The sequence below is a fragment of the Schistocerca americana genome, chromosome 9, assembly GCF_021461395.2.
Source record: "Schistocerca americana isolate TAMUIC-IGC-003095 chromosome 9, iqSchAmer2.1, whole genome shotgun sequence".
NCBI classification, from domain to species: Eukaryota; Metazoa; Arthropoda; class Insecta; order Orthoptera; family Acrididae; genus Schistocerca; species Schistocerca americana.
In genome coordinates, this window is record NC_060127.1 from 45,881,243 (window position 1) to 45,903,178 (window position 21,936).

General features: G+C 41.2%; 1 protein-coding gene across 1 annotated transcript in view; it reads left to right on the forward strand.

Moving 5' to 3' along the window:
• Nucleotides 1-21,936, forward strand: part of LOC124551252 (serine protease 1-like) — a 164,039-nt gene that overhangs the window by 71,784 nt on the left and 70,319 nt on the right. Inside the window, exon 2 of the mRNA XM_047126249.1 lies at nt 12,286-12,455. Within this exon, the coding sequence (XP_046982205.1) occupies nt 12,286-12,455 (170 nt within the window). The remainder of the gene's footprint in view (nt 1-12,285; nt 12,456-21,936) is intronic.

Below are 21,936 nucleotides of genomic sequence, written 5' to 3' on the forward strand. Positions count from 1 at the left end.
GAAGAGCAGTTTGTGGCACAACTTGACCAGAAGAAGGGATCGGTTGGTAGGACATGTTCTGAGGCATCAAGGGATCACCAATTTAGTATTGGAGGGCAGCGTGGAGGGTAAAAATCGTAGAGGGAGACCAAGAGATGAATACACTAAGCAGATTCAGAAGGATGTAGGTTGCAGTAGGTACTGGGAGATGAAGAAGCTTGCATAGGATAGATTAGCATGGAGAGCTGCATCAAACCAGTCTCAGGACTGAAGACCACAACAACAAACAAAATGGAATGTCTGATGAAATGATAGCCACTTGGTTATTCTGGAGTTTGAACTCATGTGAATAGACCATATCTGGGCAACAGGACTCTCTGTTTAGTCTGGAGTTATCTGATGATGATTCAGAAAGCTGGAAGCTGGTTTAGAACGAAATACAAAATAAAATTTTCGCATGGTTTTTGAAGGTTCTATTAGTGAAAGCTATAAACTCGTGTTCAATTTTCCCACTCATAACTGCTTCTTGCCATAAATCTGCCCCCACCCCAGCTTATTGCTGTCTATCATAAGACAAAATATTAATTTCAGGTCTGTGTAAAATGTTATTCTAACACAGTTGTTTCTTTATCTCATCGAAAGCTTCCCAAACCTATATATGAAGTGATTTATCCTTGGCATATTGTTCAAAAATGGTAACTTTTAAGCCCAAAATTAGATTGTTAACTTTTCCCTTGTCATTGGGTAGGAAATTCTCCAGTTACCTCGATTTTATCAGTGTCAGCCAAAATTAAATCCTCTAAATTGCTGCCTCCTACAAATTTAAGTGGTCTCACACCAAATTTACATTTTTCTAACTTCAAAAACATAGCCTTTCCGTTGCTTCTTCATATAATTCTCTTAATAACCCAAAACTTTCTCCCAATTTCTCCCAGTAACTGATATATCTTCTAAATAAATGGTTAATTTAGCAAGCAACCCCTTACTGAAAACAAAATCCAATGCATTTAGAAATTCAACAACCAAAACAATAAGACCAAACGGTCCAAGCAGTACTGAGACATCTACTACCCTCTAGGAAGGCCACATATTTCCTAGAACTTGGCTCAAAGGGAGTTTCATGGATTGCTGGCTAGTGGTGAATTTAATATGGCCAAATTTATACAGTAACTCATCAATATTTTCAGTATGATTAGTTTTCCTTCGAAACACATGCTTAACTATCTACAATCAAGAACTTGTCTTAACCCTCCACCTTCCTATGAGAAAACAATGAAAGAGTTGCTGTATATACTACAGCTCCTCTCTATTATACCCCAACATTCCATTTTTTGTAATTTTGAAAATGGTACACCATATGGCTTAATGAAAAACGGTTCAATCACTTTTAACTTTAATTTGCACTGACAATGTTAGATGTTTTCTGTTCTTTTGTTGGAAATGTCATAATATTCCCCTAACAGATCTCTCAGGTTTTTTTTTTTAGAATTTACATTTTTCGTCTTTTCCATCTTTGCATCTACTAAAGCATGATTCTGTTCATCAGTTAAACTCACATCAGTATAAACATCATCATTCTCATAATATCTTCTTTTATGACTGTAAGTTACTCACCTGATTTGGTTGTATATGCTTACATAATTCAGGACAAATATATTTTTCTTTCAAGAAATTATGCATTTGAGATCAGAAAATACTAATTCGTTATTGTATCAAGCAAATCTCACTCCTCTCATCGCAATCCAACATAAACATAAAAAGATATTTTAAGTCATGTCTGGTATTACTAGCTATCCTTGTGTAAATTTTATGTTTGCAACGTTAAATGAAACAGTACTTGTATTTTTGCGACTTTACTATGTCTTCCAGTATCTCCCCTTATTTTAACTCCTATTTCAGAAATTTCGATGAAATCTGTACAATGTTTAATCTTGTACCTTAAGTTTTCAGAAATTCCTGAAACTGGACTGACAGTATTTAACCTCCCAGTTATCTGTTCAGCTGTAAATATAAGGATATCCCTGTAAATTGCTTTCAATTGTATCATCCTCTTCATATAATGTATCATATTTACTTTCTCTGAAACTTATTTCTTCTGCCCTATTTTTTCTATAGTACCTCAATATCTATGTGAAATGCACTCATAGGCATACCAGTTTTGTCTTCACTGTCACAGTTTTCATTAACAGAATAGTTACCAATTTTTTATTTCTCCCACTGCCCAATGTATTATTCATTTCTTCCCACAAATTTGGACACATCTTTAACAAACTTCTTTTTCTTAAATAGCTCTGATTTTTCTGTTTTTGGTTTTGTCACTGTATATTTCCAAGCTAGTCTCAAAATATCATGACCTATGCTTTCCTCTTTTATCACTCATCCATTTATTTATAAATACTAACTTGGAGAAATCTGGATTTCCATGTACTTTCCTATCACTAACCTCACTGTCCAAACTACTTTCATTAATTCTGCCTAAAATAATTCTTTACATTGCTTCTTCATGAAAATGAAACTCCATCATAATCAACCTGACCTCTATCATTGCCATTATCATCATTAACAACTTCACCATTGTTCATATTACAACTAAATGCTAAAATATCTCCACCCTCCGCCATATGTGATCATCTGAGCCACCAGCTGCATCATCCCAATTAACAAGATTACTTTCACTTCATCTCCTTCATTACTGATTAACCTATTATATCAAATATGTCATAATAACTATTCGTCATTTCCTTCCATTTCAAATTCAATTTGGTCACTGACTGGAGAAATTTGTGAGTACTAGTAGTTCTTCCTCTTCATTCATGAGTGAATAAGATTTCTGTTATCTGTCACATTCATATTTATTGCTTTGCAGAACTGCCTTTTAAAATTCAATCTATTCCTCTGGAGCTCTCCATTACTGTTGTTTTTCCCATGAGTTTCTGAATGTGCTTTACCTTGAAGTTCTTTCCTGTAATTATTAGCCGGACTTTGGTCTGCATAACTTGTCACAAAATGACAGTCTCGGAATGAACTGTCCATCAGTTTACAGGACAACTTCCCCGTTATCTTGCCTTTTGTTAGTCTACAGTACATTATGTCCCTGCCTTAATCTACCTGTGATTCCAAACTCTCTATTTTTCAAAGTTCTCCGAGAATGTTATCTTAATAATACACAGTAAAACTTTTGACGATCTACCATCAACAGAAGTTATACACTGTAGCGACAAAGAAACTGGTAAAGGCATACGCATTCAAATACAAAGATACGCAAATAGTCAGAAACACCGCTGTGGTCGGCAACGCCTATATAAGACAAGTGTATGGCGCAGCTGTTAGATCGGTTACTGCTACTAGAATGGCAGGTTATAAGGATTTAATTGAATTTGAACATGGTGTTATAGTTGGCTCATGAGCTGTGGAACACAACATCTCCAAGGTAGTGATGAAATAGGGATTTTCCCATACGACCATTTTAAGAGTGCACCGTGAATATCAGGAATCTGGTAAAACATCAAATCTCCTACGTCGCCGCGACCGGAAAAAGATCCTGCAAAAACGGGACCAACGACAACTCAAGAGAGTCGTTCAATATGACAGAAGTGCAACCCTTCCGCAAATTGAAGCAGATGTCAGTGCTGGGCCATCAACAAGTGTCAGCGTGCGAACCATTCAACGAAACATCATCGATATGGGCTCTCAGAGCCGAAGGCCCACTCGTGTACCCTTCATGGCTGCCTGACACAACGTCTTACGGCTCGTCTGGGCCCATCAACACCGACATTGTACTGTTGAGGAGTCGGAACGTCTTACCTGGTTGGACGAGTCTCGTTTCAAATTGTATCTACCAGATGGACATGTACGGGTATGGAGACAACGTCATGAATCCATGGACCCTGCATGTCAGCAGGGGACTGTTCAATCTGGTAGAGTCTCTGTAATGGTGTGGGGCATGTGCAGTTGGAATGATATGGGACCCCTGACAGGTCTAGATACGACTCTGCCAAGTAACACATTCATGTCCATTGTGCATTCAGAGGGCCTTGGTAATTCCAGCAGGACAATGCGACACCCCACACGTTCAGAATTGCAACAGAGTGGATCCAGGGACCCTTTTCTGAGAATAAAAACTTCAGCTGGCCACCGCTGGCCACCAAATTCCCAGTTGTACGTAACATCATAAGGCATACACGACAACTATTAGGCTATTGTAAATATGTGTCATCAAAGTGAAAAACCAGTCTACAACATTTATGTACACTGATCATTTTAAAAGTACTGAAAATCAGTGAAGGTTAGTTTTTACCTAACATTTAGTTTATTTTATATAATTAATAATACAAACATATCAGACTCTTCTACTAAGCACTTTGGAAATAGAGTAGAAGCTATTGGCCACCAATAAATCCTTTAGGGTCTTTTTAAATTGAGTGTTATTAATAGATAAATTTTTTTACCTCTGACAAGTTGACAGAAATGTCTTGAGGGTATTTTTGTTCTGTCGTTGCAACTACAAAAACGCGGTTTTTTTTTCACCAGACTCGTTTCGCTTTATTGAGGTAAAGCATAATCAGTAGTCTGTAATTAATTTACTTACATTTTGATTTGCTTTAAGATGGAAAAACAGTTCGTTAGCAATATGTTGGTTTGTACTTACGCTGATTTTCGCTTGATTTCTCACTTGCATCGGGAAGTGCCGTCTGTTACCACACCATTGATGTTTTCCTTCTCTAGACACTGCTACTCCTGGTCTAATTTTTAGCCGCTCTGCAGCACTGTGCATATCTTGTGTTTTTCACATGGCACTTTTAGCACACCACTGTTTGTTTATATTCTTCTAGGTATGTGTTGTGGTTTGTGTTTTGTAGTATTGCTAACCTAACCTTGCCACTACTTTGTCTTTGACCAACAATCTTTTTTTATTATTGTGTGTGTGTAATTCTGTTTAATTTTGTTGCTGTGTATTTATATACTGTGTAAGAGTAGGGAATAAATAGTGGTGGAGTATATTTTAGGGTGGGTGTGGAAGAAACCCTTATGAGTGGACTTACGTTTATAGTAGTGTAGGCTGGAGGAGAAGTTGAGGAGCCAGAAGTGAAATGAAATTGGGAGGGATAGGGAGGTTGGAGGAAGAGTGGGAGGGGGTGCAGGATGGAAAAGGCTCTTTTTTCATGTAACTTCATCAATTATTTTATATAGAATCAGGTTTCCAATATTTGTTTGTTCATTGAGCCACTGTTTATTTCGCATTAATACTTTGTGTATCTGGAAATTTTCTTGGAAAGGGAGGAGTCTGTCTTTACTGATTCTTATGATATTCATATCATTTTCAGTGTTCTTGTTTTAGATGATCTGCAAATTTTCAATGGTTTGTACCGTATTTTAATGCTCTGACATGTTCTTTACATCTCGTGTCAGATGTCCTGCCCCTCATTCCAATGTATATCTTTTCACAATCTCTACAACTGAGCTGAGAGATATCAGATTGTTCGTATCTCTCTGGTTTTTATTTCAGTTTTGGGATGTGCTTTTGTACTGAATTGTTTGTTTTGTAAGCAATGTTTACTTTTGGATATGTTATTTTATGTGTGAATTTGTTGTGGTAGGTCATTGTGTGCCATTTTTTGTAGTAGTGCAGGTTGTATGTATTGGTGTGGTTGGTTAGTTTTTTCATTATTTGTCTCAACAATGGTAGACAGACTAAACAGAAGAAGAAAGAGACAAATAATGTCAGAACATCTAAAACAAGAACACCATAGACCGAGCAATATTGAAAAGATATGAATATCATAAGAATCAGTAAAGGCAGACAGGTCCCCTTCCAAGAAAATTTCCACATACACAAAGCATTAAAACAAAATAAACAGTGGCTCAATGACCAAATAAATATTGGAAACCAAGTCTATATAAAATAATTCATGAAATTACATGAAAAAGAAAAGAGCATTTTCCATCCTGCACCCCTTCCGCCCTTCCCCCAACTACCCTACCCCTCCTAATTTCATTTCACTTCTTGCTCCTCACCTTCTCCTCCAGCCCACTCTACTATAAACTTAAGTCCACTCAAAATGGTTTCTCCCTCACCCACCCAAAAAATTTACTCCACTATTTCTTCCCTACTCTTACACAGTATATAAATACACAACAACATAATTATACAGAATTACACACATACAATAATAAAAAAAAGATTGTCAGTCAAAGACAAACTAGTGGCAAGGTTAGGTTGGCAATACTACAAAACACAAACCACAACACATACTTAGAAGCATATAAACAAACAGTGGTGTGCGAAAAGTGGATTGTGAAAAACATAAGATATGCGTAGTGTTGCAGAACACCTAAAAAGTAGACCAGGAGTACCAGTGTCTAGAGAAGAAAAACATCAACGATGTGCAAGCAGACGGCACTTCCTGATGTAAGCGAGAAATCAAGGGCAAATCACTGTAAGTACAAACCAACATATTGCTAACGAACTGTTTTTCGATCTTAAAGCAAATCAAAATGTAAGTAAATCAAGTACAGACCACTGATGATGCTGTACCTCAATAAAGCGAAACGCATCTGGTGGAGAAAGAAAAGATATTATTGTAGTTGCAACGACAGAACAAAAATACCCTCAAGTATTGTAAAGCAACTATGGATAACATGGCTACACAAATAAAGAATTTACCAAAAGGTTTGTTGCTGAATAACAGACACATTCTGTACCAAAGTGGTGACTTTAAATATTTGTGTAAATTATTCTTATTCCTATTATTTCATTAACCGACGGCCGGGCACTCCCAATGAGGCACAGAGATCTTCAAATTAGTGAGTCAGTATTCCCAGTGATTTGTCAAGTATTGAATACTTCCGCGGATAGAGTACCCAAGCAACTTGTGACGTTATGCGTATGTAGACGAGCAATTTGGCCGCCTAGAAGAAGTGTGAGGGCAGGTGAAGCTGTTGTACGTCTGAACGCCGGCAGGCCCACGGTGCGGGTCGGGCCCCAGTAGATCCAGCTAGACGACCGGCGTGGGCGTCCAGGTACAAAGGCGAGCAGCGTCACCGGAAGTGGTTTGAATGCCAAAGCTGGGAATTTGGCCGGCTGTTGCTCTCATGCGGGATACAATCCTCCAAGAAATGGTGGACTGTCAGGCGAGCTGAACGCTGCCTTCTTACAGTTCTTTAAGAATCAATAATACTTCAGAGACAAGTATTGAAGCAAATCTGAATACATTTGCGATCTTAAGAAAATGAAGCGCATCCATTGACACAACAGTATTTTCAATATATTAAAAACTACAGAAGTTAATAATTGATAGTAAATAAACATTTCAACAATGAACCTTTGAAGTAACAACTAAACACTTCATGCGATTTCAACATTCGATATCTCAGATGACAGCATTGCACTATAGCTATCGTCTCTGAAAGGTACGTATCTGTATCTATTTTATTTCTTGATTTATTACATTTTTTTTAATATCTTAACACTATGCAAATGTTTTCCAGAGTATGGTATCCCCCACAATTACACAGCAAACAAATACAGCATGAATACCTCACATTTCGTCATACTTGTGTATTTATTTACTGCATAGTTTACTATTTTGCCAGTTACTTTATTTAAATATTAATTACATTTGATGACAGAAAGTCAGGGTAACTTAAGAAGCGGTCATTGAAATGGGTTAGCTGACATCACCTTTGTAAAAGCATGCCAAAAGACACTTCTGACAAGCAGGCCTACGTAAGTATTTACTCACTATTTAACGACAATCTGTTGTCATTTATCGTGATTGCACTTGCACAAGAACACTAGCTTATTTATTTATGGACAGAACTTTATATATACTTATTGTGAATGGTCTGAGTGTGACAATATTTAAAGTATTTCTTTATTTAAATATTGCTGTAATACGTTAGTTTAGTCCGGGAAGTAGTCACGTTGAGGAAAATCATGTCTGTCGAACTTAGGAACGGTGTATTTTAAGCGTGGACGGGCGTCAGCCAATAGAAAAGCAGACAACATTAGAACTCTGCGGGAGTCAAGCAGACTATTTTGAGTAAAGAGCTCGAGGGAGCGATTTGGGACACTTTTATATGAGTTCTGGAGGGAGGCAGACCTGCCTGCGGCAACGGGTGGTATTTTGTCATGGAGCTGTTTGATTCTGGGTGGTGAACAGCTGCTACCATACTTTAACTTCTGAAAGGACTTTATACTTCTAGAGGTCTGAATAGGCTCCAGAGTAGGAGTCTAACTTTTTCCGCTTGTGTTACGGAACTGGGAATAGGCAGAGTATGAGTTACTATTCTTTGTATCGTGTGGTAATTGGTAAGTCATCATATTGAACTCTTAACTGTTTCGAGCTGGTGAATATTTCATGTATTTTGATTACGAAATGGACTTCGTTTTTGCATACCTTTGGTTACATTTAAGTTTGAGGTTTTTTCTACCACGATGGTGCTGCCTTTCTGTATTTTAACTGAATACCGTGCAACCACTTCCCGATCATTTCAGATGTTCTTTCTTGAACAAACATTATTCAACACACATTTTTACAAACATAGGGATTATACAGCCAACCGGGTGCAGATAACTGTTTGGTACAATTTACATTAGTCTCGACAGCTAATAAAGGTGTCTTCAGCAGAATGAAATTTTGAGATATCCTACAAAATAATATATGGAAAATTAAGTGTGAAAAAAAAACACATTAACCAAGATGACAATTGTCATGTAGTACAAATGTTACTTACATAAAGTTACATTGCGAGAACGCAATGGTCAGAATCTAGAGGAGCTATGCTCAAGTCAAAAACAAAATAAAATACGTCCCAGCCTTCTCAGGAACGCCTAGCTAGGAACAACATCAGCCCGATCGACCCAGTGGCTGACATTGCTGCCACGAAAATAATACAAGTAGCGCCGCCTATCGGGCGGGAACAGTGACATGTGCCCGTTTCAAACATTACAACAGAAATAACTGAAAAAGATAATTAATCGTAAAACCAAGTTATAAGGCAAGAGAGCTTAATGTGTTTTTGAAATTACACAGCAGTCAAGCAGATGAAGTATAAGAACCATCTCTAAGCATTTCCAGAAATTACTATTACGTAAAGGAGAGAATAACAGTATACAAAATTTACACAAACAGCTGTACAATCCAGAAAATATCTACACGATGGTAACTATACTACTACAAATCTGTGAGATTCGAAGAAAATGATGCTTCGAAACAAGAGGCAGGAAAACATACTACACAAAATAGAAGAATCAAAATTTTGCGAGTAGTGGACTAAAATTATCGAAACAATTTTTATTACGTGAGTGTAACTGTTCATTGCGGACAAGACGATCGTTCTTAGAAATATGCTTGAAAGTCTCCAGCTCTTCTAGTACGTCCAGTCTATGACCATTCTGTTCTGCTTGTAAAATAGAAATTTCTTCAACGCTTTTCGGTTTGAGAGCGGAAATTAACAGATTGTCAGAAGAAGTGGCATTATGTACATTAATGCCTCTTTCTCCAAATAAACGTTCTTTGTACCTGACACTAAAAGATCTTACAGTTTGTCCTGTACAATAAACGGGACATGTATCACAAATGTTTTTGCACACATGTCTGAACTGCGTATAGGAGCAACTGTGGACTTGAGATTGTGAGTATATTTTTTATGCAAATTACACTCCTGGAAATGGAAAAAAGAACACATTGACACCGGTGTGTCAGACCCACCATACTTGCTCCGGACACTGCGAGAGGGCTGTACAAGCAATGATCACACACACGGCACAGCGGACACACCAGGAACCGCGGTGTTGGCCGTCGAATGGCGCTAGCTGCGCAGCATTTGTGCACCGCCGCCGTCAGTGTCAGCCAGTTTGCCGTGGCATACGGAGCTCCATCGCAATCTTTAACACTGGTAGCATGCCGCGACAGCGTGGACGTGAACCGTATGTGCAGTTGACGGACTTTGAGCGAGGGCGTATAGTGGGCATGCGGGAGGCCGGGTGGACGTACCGCCGAATTGCTCAACACGTGGGGCGTGAGGTCTCCACAGTACATCGATGTTGTCGCCAGTGGTGGGCGGAAGGTGCACGTGCCCGTCGACCTGGGACCGGACCGCAGCGACGCACGGATGCACGCCAAGACCGTAGGATCCTACGCAGTGCCGTAGGGGACCGCACCGCCACTTCCCAGCAAATTAGGGACACTGTTGCTCCTGGGGTATCGGCGAGGACCCTTCGCAACCGTCTCCATGAAGCTGGGCTACGGTCCCGCACACCGTTAGGCCGTCTTCCGCTCACGCCCCAACATCGTGCAGCCCGCCTCCAGTGGTGTCGCGACAGGCGTGAATGGAGGGACGAATGGAGACGTGTCGTCTTCAGCGATGAGAGTCGCTTCTGCCTTGGTGCCAATGATTGTCGTATGCGTGTTTGGCGCCGTGAAGGTGAGCGCCACAATCAGGACTGCATACGACCGAGGCACACAGGGCCAACACCCGGCATCATGGTGTGGGGAGCGATCTCCTACACTGGCCGTACACCACTGGTGATCGTCGAGGGGACACTGAATAGTGCACGGTACATCCAAACCGTCATCGAACCCATCGTTCTACCATTCCTAGACCGGCAAGGGAACTTGCTGTTCCAACAGGACAATGCACGTCCGCATGTATCCCGTGCCACCCAACGTGCTCTAGAAGGTGTAAGTCAACTACCCTGGCCAGCAAGATCTCCGGATCTGTCCCCCATTGAGCATGTTTGGGACTGGATGAAGCGTCGTCTCACGCGGTCTGCACGTCCAGCACGAACGCTGGTCCAACTGAGGCGCCAGGTGGAAATGGCATGACAAGCCGTTCCACAGGACTACATCCAGCATCTCTACGATCGTCTCCATGGGAGAATAGCAGCCTGCATTGCTGCGAAAGGTGGATATACACTGTACTAGTGCCGACATTGTGCATGCTCTGTTGCCTGTGTCTATGTGCCTGTGGTTCTGTCAGTGTGATCATGTGATGTATCTGACCCCAGGAATGTGTCAATAAAGTTTCCCCTTCCTGGGACTATGAATTCACGGTGTTCTTATTTCAATTTCCAGGAGTGTAGCTCGTTACTGTCAGAAATAGCACTGATGTCTAAAGTGGTCACTTCAGCGTAGTAAGTGAAGTATGATAGCTTTTATATTACCTATGACTGATAACAGACGCAACGAAAATAACCATTTGTTGAGGCCCTTCAGTAGTCTATGTCATGTTCGTCCCAGTGGAATTTATTACCAGACTGTAAACCCAGTAATGTAACACTGTCGACTTCTTCTATGTCCGCCTCGTCATATTTTAGCGGTATACAGGAGGCAAAGCTTTTACGATTATGATCTACGTATAGTATGTTTTTTTCAAAGTTTAATGGCAAAGAATTTTCAAGAAACCATTAATCAATGCACACGAAAATTTCTTTCACCATGCTTTCAAAAGCTTTACTTCATTTAATATTTATTGACATGTCTGTGTCGTGTAAAAACAAATAAACTGCACATACGTTAATGGTGCTGATGAGAGAGAGACATTGATGTACACAAAAATATAAGGGCTGGAAGCCCGAACCTTGCTGAACACAACATGTAATCAGTATCCATTTACATGATGCTTGATAGCTTATACTAGATTCTTATGTACTGATGCCTTTCCTATCAGAGAGATAAGATTTGTCTCATTTGTCAGTGCTCTCTGAAACGCTGTAATATTCTGATTTATTTTAAAGGATTCTGTGGTTTATTTTGTCAAATGCCTTGGACCAATCGCAATATTACCAGTAGCTTGTAGTTTATTGTCTAACGAATTAAGTCCTTTCTCGCTATATTTGTCAACATCTTTCTGTATTTCGAAACCCTTTAAAAACCCGAACAGTGACTTCGACAATGTGATAATTGTCGTTAGGTGGGTAATAACCTGATTGTGTATTACAAATTCTACAATTTTCGTGCATGGTGGCAAAAGTAAAGTTGAAAGGAAGGTTAACAGTATTCCTCTATTTCATTTCAAAACATTTGGGTAATTTTCCCTGTTAAAAGACTGGTTACTCAATTTGCTTAATTAGTTACTAAAATCAGTTGAATAGTGTCTGAATTACCGTTACTGTTTGATATATTGTTGTCTTTGTGCGTGCCTGCAGACATACAAAAAACGTTTCCTACAGCTTCACAGGGAGTGGCTGACATTTCATCCGTTTTGAATGTCTCCAGTACCTATTATAACCAGTCCGTTCAGAAAGATTAGCAGCGTCGCTTGTATGCTTCGCGACTTAAGATAGTAATTTACTTGTCGCAGGTACAGCAAGTTCACCATACGCTTGGGAACCGTCCATCGGACGGAGGAATGCGGAAGTGAGTGGGCAGTGGAATCCGTCTGGGCCATTGCGCACCCGGACTACAATAAAAAGTTCTGCCTCTACCTCGACGTGGCTATTGTATTCCTGCCCGAGCCAGCTCCACTGAGCAGTGAGTAACGCAGAAATAATATTGCGTATTTGCTTCAGAGAGAGAGAGAGAGAGAGAGAGAGAGAGAGAGTGGGAGAGACAAAGAGAGACATACATTCAGACAGATAGAGAGAGAGAGAGAGAGAGAGAGAGCTCGTAGTGGCTGAGCGAGACAGCATTCAGAGTCTCACAGAAATTACCCGATTTTCCGATGATGCAGGTTAAGTTATCTATTTCAGTCACATATTGAACTGACGTATCCACGCAGTCCGCGGAATATGGCACTCGACATGAGCTCCGACGAGGGCATTCCGAAACGTATCTCCATATTTTTTATTCTGTTCTCACTAGAAACTGAGTTCCTGTACACTGATCAGCCAGAACATGTTGACCACTTATCTAACAGGCGGTACGTCCACCTTTGGCACGGATAACAGCAGGGACACGTAATGGCATAGAAGCAGTGAGGTCTTGGTAGGTAGCCAGAGGGAGTTGGCACCGTATCAGCACAAACAAGTCGTAGTTGCCAGTGTCATAGTGTTAACATTGGTCGTCATAGTGTTGACATGGGTCGTCAGCTGCGGAGGCCCATCGATAGAAGTGTTCGATGCACCGTGTGTTCACTCACACTTAAATTCTCCCCAGCATTAAAGTCTGATGTTAGTTCCGCCACAGTTCGCCGCCTGTCCTGTTTTACCAGTCTGACCAGCCTACGATGTCTGAAATTCGTAATGAGGGGCGGCTGCCCAACCCCACGACGTCTGGACGTGGTTTCACCTTGACATCGCCATGTTTTGAAGACACTCGTGCAGTTTCCGAAATGCACGTGCCATCTCAATCTGTCCCTGGTCAAACTCAAATAGATCGCGCACCTTCGCCATTCTACAGACGGACAGCACGCTCTCTGATACTACAAGCACCCTGTGCGTGTTTGACTGGCAGTCATTCCTCGCCAGGTAACGCTGCTATCGCCTCGCTAGGCTTATATCGATAGTAGTTCGATGGTCATAATTTTCTGGCTGACCAGTGTATGTAACGCCCATTACTCGGTTGACTTTGTCCCTTCGCTGACGCAATCACAACCCTCTGCCTCTAGAAAGCACAAAATTGTAGCATGTAACATGGCGGTTTGTAGCATAACTACATCTGTACGTGAGAAACAGCGTGCAGTAATCGAGTTTCTAACCCTTTAAAACTTCATCCGGACTTCAGTATGACAATGTCGGACCACACACGTTGTGATATCTGCAACAATCCGACGCATTGAGTTCTCTGTCATAGATCTTCCTACATACTGTGCCGACTTAGCCCCAGCCTATTTTCATTTGTTCCCAAAACTTAAAGAACACCTTCGAGGACCCTCATTGATAGTGATGAAGCGGTGCGAGCAGGTAGGAGACTCTGGTTCCATCAACGAAGTCAGACATTCTACAGCGCCAGTTTCGACAAACTGGTTTCTTGTTGGGATAAATTTGTTCGTCGCCAGGGTGACTTCGTTGAGAAAGAAATATGTAGACATGAGGAATAAATGTGAGGCATTAATTTTCAGCACATCCTCGTCGTTTGGTGGAAATTGCTCAAAACCTTCAAGAATTGTGCGTCTCTGGTCTTCTCTGTGTTTAGGGCTTAAATATCAGAGAAAGTCTCAGCAACCAGCGTGGCAAACATAAAAAAGCTATGAATCTTACCCTCGTAGGACGTTTCCTATTAGGCTCACATGAGGTGCGCATTGTTACAGCGTCCCTGCTACGAATATCACGAAGACCCAAAAAAATACAGAACTCAGCGGTGAAGAGTGCTCAGTTCCCACATTGCAGGTTCCGTTCCAGCTGTTGTCTTTCTTGCCTGCATCACGCACCACGGTACTGGTCCGTTTTTACTGTTGTGTTTAACGGCCACCTGGAGCGAACGCTGACCAGTTTGGGGACAGGTGCGCACTAGAGATGGGCAAACTCGTTCATCCTTAGGAACTAAAGTGCGTGTCATTTATGTTGGCGGCCGAGTTTAGGTTCGTTCTGGGCATCTGACGTCACAAAACACAGTCAGCCAATGAATAGAGAACGGCGTTGCCACATCTCGACTGAAGTGTAGAGCATGGACGAGTGTCTTCAGTTTTAGAAACGTTCAGTCATAAATAAAGTAATAGAACCAAAGCAATGTCTTGATAGCAGACATTCTTTTATAGAAAGTTTGGAAAAAGCATTCTTTATACCAATTGCTTCATATTCTATTAATTAATTAAACCAAACAAGCAATAAGACTCCTAATTCAGGCGATAGCAAGGAAAGGTGTTTGTATCACTCTCACGAACCGCTTTTTCGCAATAAATAACAGCGGTAGTTGTTTATTTCCTATTGCACTTCGACGAAGCGTGAGTAATTCATAGTCATACCAACAGTGTTCGTCAGTATTTTTCGTGATGTGTTATAGTCCTAATGTCGTTATGTAGTCAGACGCGATGCGTTAGCATAACAGTTGAGCTGTTGGGCTGCTACGCGAAAGGTTATGAGTTCAATCCTTGTGCAGTGCTTAATACTTTCATTATTTAAAAACAATATCGAAGTGCCTTATTTCACGAATTATATTCGTTTGAATACAATTTTTTGAAATTTCTAGTGCTTTGTCTCTTCATTAACCCTTTCGCTGCTGCAGACACATCCTCGCCGCATTCCGCGCTGTGCGCGATTTTATCATCACTGCACTGCTCGCCTGTGCAGACACAAGGTGTTCCCACTGCTTTGACACACTTATCATTCGATTTCACAAAAGCTATTTGGCCCAAAAATTTGATTTTTACACGTCTTCTTGACTGATACCTTCCCCCCATAAATGACTTAATTTTGTTTCGATGTTCAACGCAGTTATTATGCAGCATGAAATGTGGACAAGATACCTAAATTTCATATAAAATTTACTGTATAACAATAGCTCATTTAATAAGTACGACATAGGTGTTGTATGTAATATTGAGAAATATTCCGTCTTTCGCGACTGTAATAAAATTATTATTTACACCGGATGCGTTTGGCTTTATTTTAAAGCACTTCAATCAAGGAAAGGTATGGCACATACACAATGGTACTCATGTTCTCTTTCTTGCTTTTGTTCCACAGTCGCTGTTTTACCAATGGTACTGAAATATATTCCTCTTCTGCAACTGTAATAAGGGGCTTATTTAGACCAGACGTGTTTCCCTCTTTTGAAGCATCTTCAGTGGACAGTATTTTGTCTCCTCCATTGCCAAGTCACCTTTCTTAGTTTTGTGCTGCGGTAACACAATATTCAACGTTTGTGTTGGCAGATCAGCGTTTTAGCAAATAAATGATGTTTGTGTGTGCCACACATAAAAATTATATTTGACATAGCTCAGAGCACTTCACTGATAGACGGTATATTCAAGTCCTAATGTTTTTGTAAGTCCACAGTTTTGTTTAATGTATTTTGTCTACTTCCTTTTGATTGATTGAAGTGCTTTAAAATAAAGCCAAACGTGCTCAGTGTAAATAAAACTTTTGTTACAGTCGCGAAAGATGGAATATTTCTCAATATTACATACGACACCTATGTGGTACTTAATTGAGCTATTGTTATACAGTAAATTTTATATGAAATTTAGGTATCTTGTCCACATTTCATTCTCAACATTGTGGCAACTAAAATCGACCATACGGAAAGTATACTCTATGGACTTCTTTACCTCTGCAAACTCTTCAAAATTTCGTGCAATGGTTTACTATATTTAATGCTGCATAATAACTGTGTTGAACATCGAAACAAAATTAAGTCATTTATGGGGGGAAGGTATCAGTCAAGAAGATGTGTAAAAATCTAATTTTTGGGCCAAATACTTTTTGTGGAATCGATTGATAAGAGTGTCAAAGCAGTGCAGTGACAAAATCGCGCACAGCGCGGAATGCAGGGAGCACGTCTTTGTAGCAGCGAAAGAGTTAATGCGGCTTTACTTCATGAACTGCGCACTCCCCCCTAAACGTAAGCTTGCGAACTATGCTATACTATGGCGCTGCTTCTATTGGCGCGTGCGTCGTGTGCAACTGGCAACGTAGCAATCTCCCGCGTCTGGGGGAGAATGGGCGAGCCGCCAAGATAAAAGAATTGAACTATAGTTCACTGCTGATCGTTCTTTTTGGGAACCGTTCATTTTTACTCGTTCACCGTTCATTTGTGCTTGGTATATGGTTCTTATGAAAAACTGTAAACTAGGTGACTGAAGGATGGAGGGCACCAAGAAGGGGCACTTGCCTCCCCCCTGGAGTACAGAGTTTTTATTCATTACAGAATTCTTACACACTTTTAGAAGTAATTTCTGTGATTCTGCAGAACCTTTCGTTTAGCCAACCGTAGCCTTGTGTGGCTGATCGCAGGGAAATAATATAGCGTGGCGCACGGAAAACTGGCCCCGAGTACAGACTGCTCGCCAATTACGGACGATGTGTTGCCCGTTACGAGTAGATACAACAAACAGACAAACATGTAATAATTTGGCAGTGTAGAAATAACATGCTAATGCAAGCAACAGTTGTGAAACCATCGACGACGATGTGTAGAGTGCTGGAGAAGAGAACATGAAAATCTCACGTGACGCGCATGGGCTATAGTTCATGTAGTCTTGTAAACCTGTTGGTGGGTGTTTACCAACTTAATATACCATAAGTGTTTTGTATAAAATTCTTCGTTTCGACTTCCACTACATAGCTATGCTACGTTGTAAACAATAGTCGCTTACACCCTATATGTACTTCACGTTGTCTCTGACTTCGTAGGCGAAGTAGAGACTTTATGGAAGCATAAAATAAAATGTGATTTTCTCATACTTGCGTCACACGCTTAGTAAAAATTAGGTTTATATGTTGCATTATTAAAGTTAATGCAGCAATAATAATAATAATAATTAAGTTCGCAGTAATAAAGGTTTTGGTTTGAAAGCTCCTTCTGAACAAATGTTTTTGAGATAATACGTAAATACGATTTTATTGCAATCTGTGTCTTTTCAAATGGAGAGACACAAAAATTAAGAAATTATTGAAAGTTAGCTGCTAAATCAAGTCGATGAAACCAAAAAATATATGAATAACAAAAAAAACTTGCCTTGTTATAAGTATGTCTTCTGCTGTTCATCGACATAATGAAGTGAGCTGATATGCCCTTTTGTTACCTGAAAAGACGTACCTATTACATACAACGCCATTTTTGTGTAATTTACGTAACTATAAAATACTTTTTGATTACCGGTCGTGGACGCTGAATAGCCAGAACCAAGTGCAATAACAGTTTGGAACACATGTAAAACAGGCGAGCAGAACGAAACGAACAACTGGATACTGAACTAACTAGGAGCAGTCGGCAGTGGAACTGAGACAGGCGGTCATGCGAAGACGAGACTGAGACGAGCACGCGACCGTGGCTGAAACGAGAACTGCCGAAGTGACCGCTGTGACCAAAGTGAACTAGTGAACTATGAACCGATCATTCCTCGTTCCCGGGAACTAGAAGTAGACCGCCGCAACCGAAGTGAACTATGAACCGATCGTTCCTTGGAATTCGTTCCTCGGTCCTTTCGTTCATCTTGGTGAACCGCTCCTTTGCCCCCATTCGTTCGTGAACTACCCATCTCTAGTGCGCACTGTCTGTGCTGACAGATGGGCAGCGCTTCGTTCCGTTCCACTCGTTTTGGTGTACTATCATACCCAAAAAGTATCTGAACGATCTGAATTGCGTTTCTCCTCATCTGTATGCAGTCCACATAACACAGCTGGCTTTCAGGTCCTCTAATCCCTTCGCATTATAGTGTTTTGACTACATGAAATGGTTAGCACAAGAGATCATTAGAGATGATGATGATGATGATGTTTGGTTTGTGGGGCGCTCAACTGCACAGTCATCAGCGCTCGTACAAAGTCCCAATTTTTACACAGTCCAATCTAGCCACTGTCACGAATGATGATGATGATCATAATGATGATGATGATGATGAAATGTTGTGGACAACACAAACACCCAGTCCCTGGGAGATCATTAGAGAATATTGTTCTTTAAAATGTTCATTGCAGAAAAAAACAACACAACGATGTCGCAAATACTAGGAAACGCGTCGTTAGACAAGAGACAGTCTTTAATGTTGTAAACTCGATTTTATTACAGTAAGTGACATGTCAAAACCACTCTCACACTCATTAGATTTTGACAAAACTAATTTCGTCATATAAGTCATTTCAGTAATCTTGAGGCATAATTAAATATTTTTATGTACAAGACATTTTGAGACAATATCTGGCGTCCAAAAGTTCTCTAACAATTCGAAGTATGAAACTTCCTGGCAGATTAAAACTGTGTGCCGGACCGAGACTCGAACTCGGGACCTTTGCCTTTTGCGGACAAGTGCTCTACCAACTGAGCTTCCCAAGCACGACTCACGCCCCCTCCTCATAGCTTTACTTCTGCCAGTACCTCGTCTCCTACCTTCCAAACTTCACAGAAGCTCTCCTGCGAACCTAGCAGAACTAGCACTCCTGGAAGAAAGGATACTGCGGAGACATGGGTTAGCCACAGCCTGGGAGATGTTTCTAGAATGAAATTTTCACTCTGCAGCGGAGTGTGTGCTGATATGAAACTGCCTGGCAGATTAAAACTGTGTGCCGGAAGTACAGCACAAAAAGTGAAGCATTTTTGTTCCATAAAAGGTTTTCCCCACATCTGCGAAACGTCGTTTCTGATACGAGTGGTTTGTCATAAACTGTAAATTGAACTAACCAGTTAAAAGCGTCGCCATTAACAGCGGTTAGGAGTTTATGGAAACCTCAAAATTAACATCGTATCACTAGTAATTCCTCTGTACTCATGATTTAGCAATTATTTGTTCACATGTCTGAATTTAAACGACGTGACGAACGCTTTTGTTCTGGATTTGGATTGAAACAAAGCATCTATAGCCCTTGTAACTCAAGAAAGACAGTGTGCCTGACCCAGACTCGATGACATCATTCGTCAATGCTGATTAGGCATAAAGAGATGAAATTTCGCAGTTTTCACCACTATCAGTTAGCAAATCTTAACTTCAAACTTTTTGTGCTTTGCCTGGAATCCTGTCAAGATCCTTATCTCCATGTTGACCAACCACAAAAAACATTTAATACACACTACTGGCCATTAAAATTGTTATACCAAGAAGAAATGCAGATGATAAACGGGTATTCATTGGACTAATATATTATACTAGAACTGGCGTGTGATTACATTTTCACGCAATTTGGGTCCATAGATCCTGACATATCAGTACCCAGAACAACCACCTCTGGCCGTAATAACGGCCTTGATACGCCTGGGCATTGAGTCAAACAGAGCCTGGATGGCATTTACAGGTACAGCTGCCCATGCAGCTTCGACACGATACCACAGTTCATCAAGAGTAGTTCAAATGGTTCAAATGGCTCTGAGCACTATGGGACTCAACATCTTAGATCATAAGTCCCCTAGAACTTAGAACTACTTAAACCTAACTAACCTAAGGACATCACACACACCCATGCCCGAGGCAGGATTCGAACCTGCGACCGTAGCAGTCCCGCGGTTCCGGACTGCAGCGCCAGAACCGCTAGACCACCGCGGCCGGCTCAAGAGTAGTGACTGGCGTATTGTGACGAGCCAGTTGCTCGGCCACCATCGACCAGACGTTTTCAGGTGGTGAGAGATCTGGAGAATGTGCTGGCCAGGGCAGCAGTCGAACATTTTCTGTACCCAGAAAGGCCCGTACAGGACCTGCAACATGCCGTCGTGCATTATCCTGCTGAAATGTAGGGTTTCCCAGGGATCGAATGAAGAATAGAGCCACGGGTCGTAGCACATCTGAAATGTAACGTCCACTTTTCAAAGTGCCGTCAATGCGAACAAGAGGCGACCGAGACGTGTAACCAATGGCACCCCATACCATAACGCCGCGTGATATGCCACTATGGCGATGACGAATACACGCTTCCACTGTTCGTTCACCGCGATGTCGCCAAACACGGATGCGAGCATCCTGATGCTGTAAACAGAACCTGGATTCATCCGAAAAAATGACGTTTTGCCATTCGTGCACCCAGGTTCGACGTTGAGTACACCATCGCAGGCGCTCCTGTCTGTGATGCACCGCCAAGGGTAACTGCAGCCATGGTCTCCCAGCTGATAGTCCATGCTGCTGCAAACGTCGTCGAACGGTTCGTGCAGATGGTTGTTGTCTTGCAAACGTCCCCATCTGTTGACTCAGGGATCGAGACGTAGCTACACAAGCCATAACAGCCATGTGGATAAGATGCCTGTCATCTCGACTGGTAGTGATACGAGGCCGTTGGGATCCAGCACGGCGTTCCGTATTACCCTCCTGAACCCGCCGATTCCATATTCTGCTAACAGTCATTGGATCTCGACCTACGCGAGCAGCAATGTCAAAAATTGGTTCTGAGCACTATGGGACTTAACATCTGAGGTCATCAGTCCCCTAGAACTACTTAAACCTAACTAACCTAAGGACATCACACACATCCATGCCCGAGGCAGGATTCGAACCTGGACCGTAGCAGTCGCGCGGTTCTGGACTGAAGCGCAGCAATTTCGCGATACGGTAAACTGCAATCGCCTTCTTACACGAGGCATCACAGCAACGTCTCACCAGGCAACGCCGGTCAACTGCTGTTTGTGTATGAGAAATCGGTTAGCAACTTCCCTCATGTGAGCACGTTGTAGGTGTCGCCACCGGCGCCAACCTTGTTAACTAAGTAAAATCAGATGTCAGATATCGAATTGTTTCACCAGCAAAGAGACATTCGAGTTTCAATGAGGATGCAACTTTTATGCAGTCTGGGAATCGAACCCATCACCCACTACTGTTGTTTTCTGTCCACAAACTGTTTGCTGACCAGCAGTTAGATATGTGCATGTTTCACTAGAGATAAAGGCACCTATCGTTATTGTTGATGAAACTTGAAGAGACATGAAAAATGAAAATTATTTATCACTAGTCGTTCGGTGTATGTATGCTAGGGCTTGAAATGAAATGACGAATATTTTTGTGGTGCACTAGGATTCTAACATACATATGTGCCTTTGGATGGATACCTAGAGCAGTCTGCAACCTATATCGTTTTGTGTGGGTCAGGTAGCATGAAACAGGAGATACGAATTGGAATCTCAGTCCAGCATTAAATTTTGCGACATTTCAAGTTCAAATAAAAAAGAGCCTTGTGACCTGAGCCCCATTGGCTCATCAAATGAAATAAAATTTCTAGTCTAAGGAAGCTCACTAGCATCATATTTTCTGTTTGCCATGACTTCCGTCTCTGTTATGGGCCAACCTAAACAGACTCTGTCGCAGTTGGTGGCGAAGGGATATGATGTTTATAATGCTGATTCTGAACTACAGTGCAGCCTGACGTTCTTCTCTTGGCTTTACTAGACGTGATGGTCATCTCTTCATACTTAGTTAAACTACATTATGGAAGTGGGAATC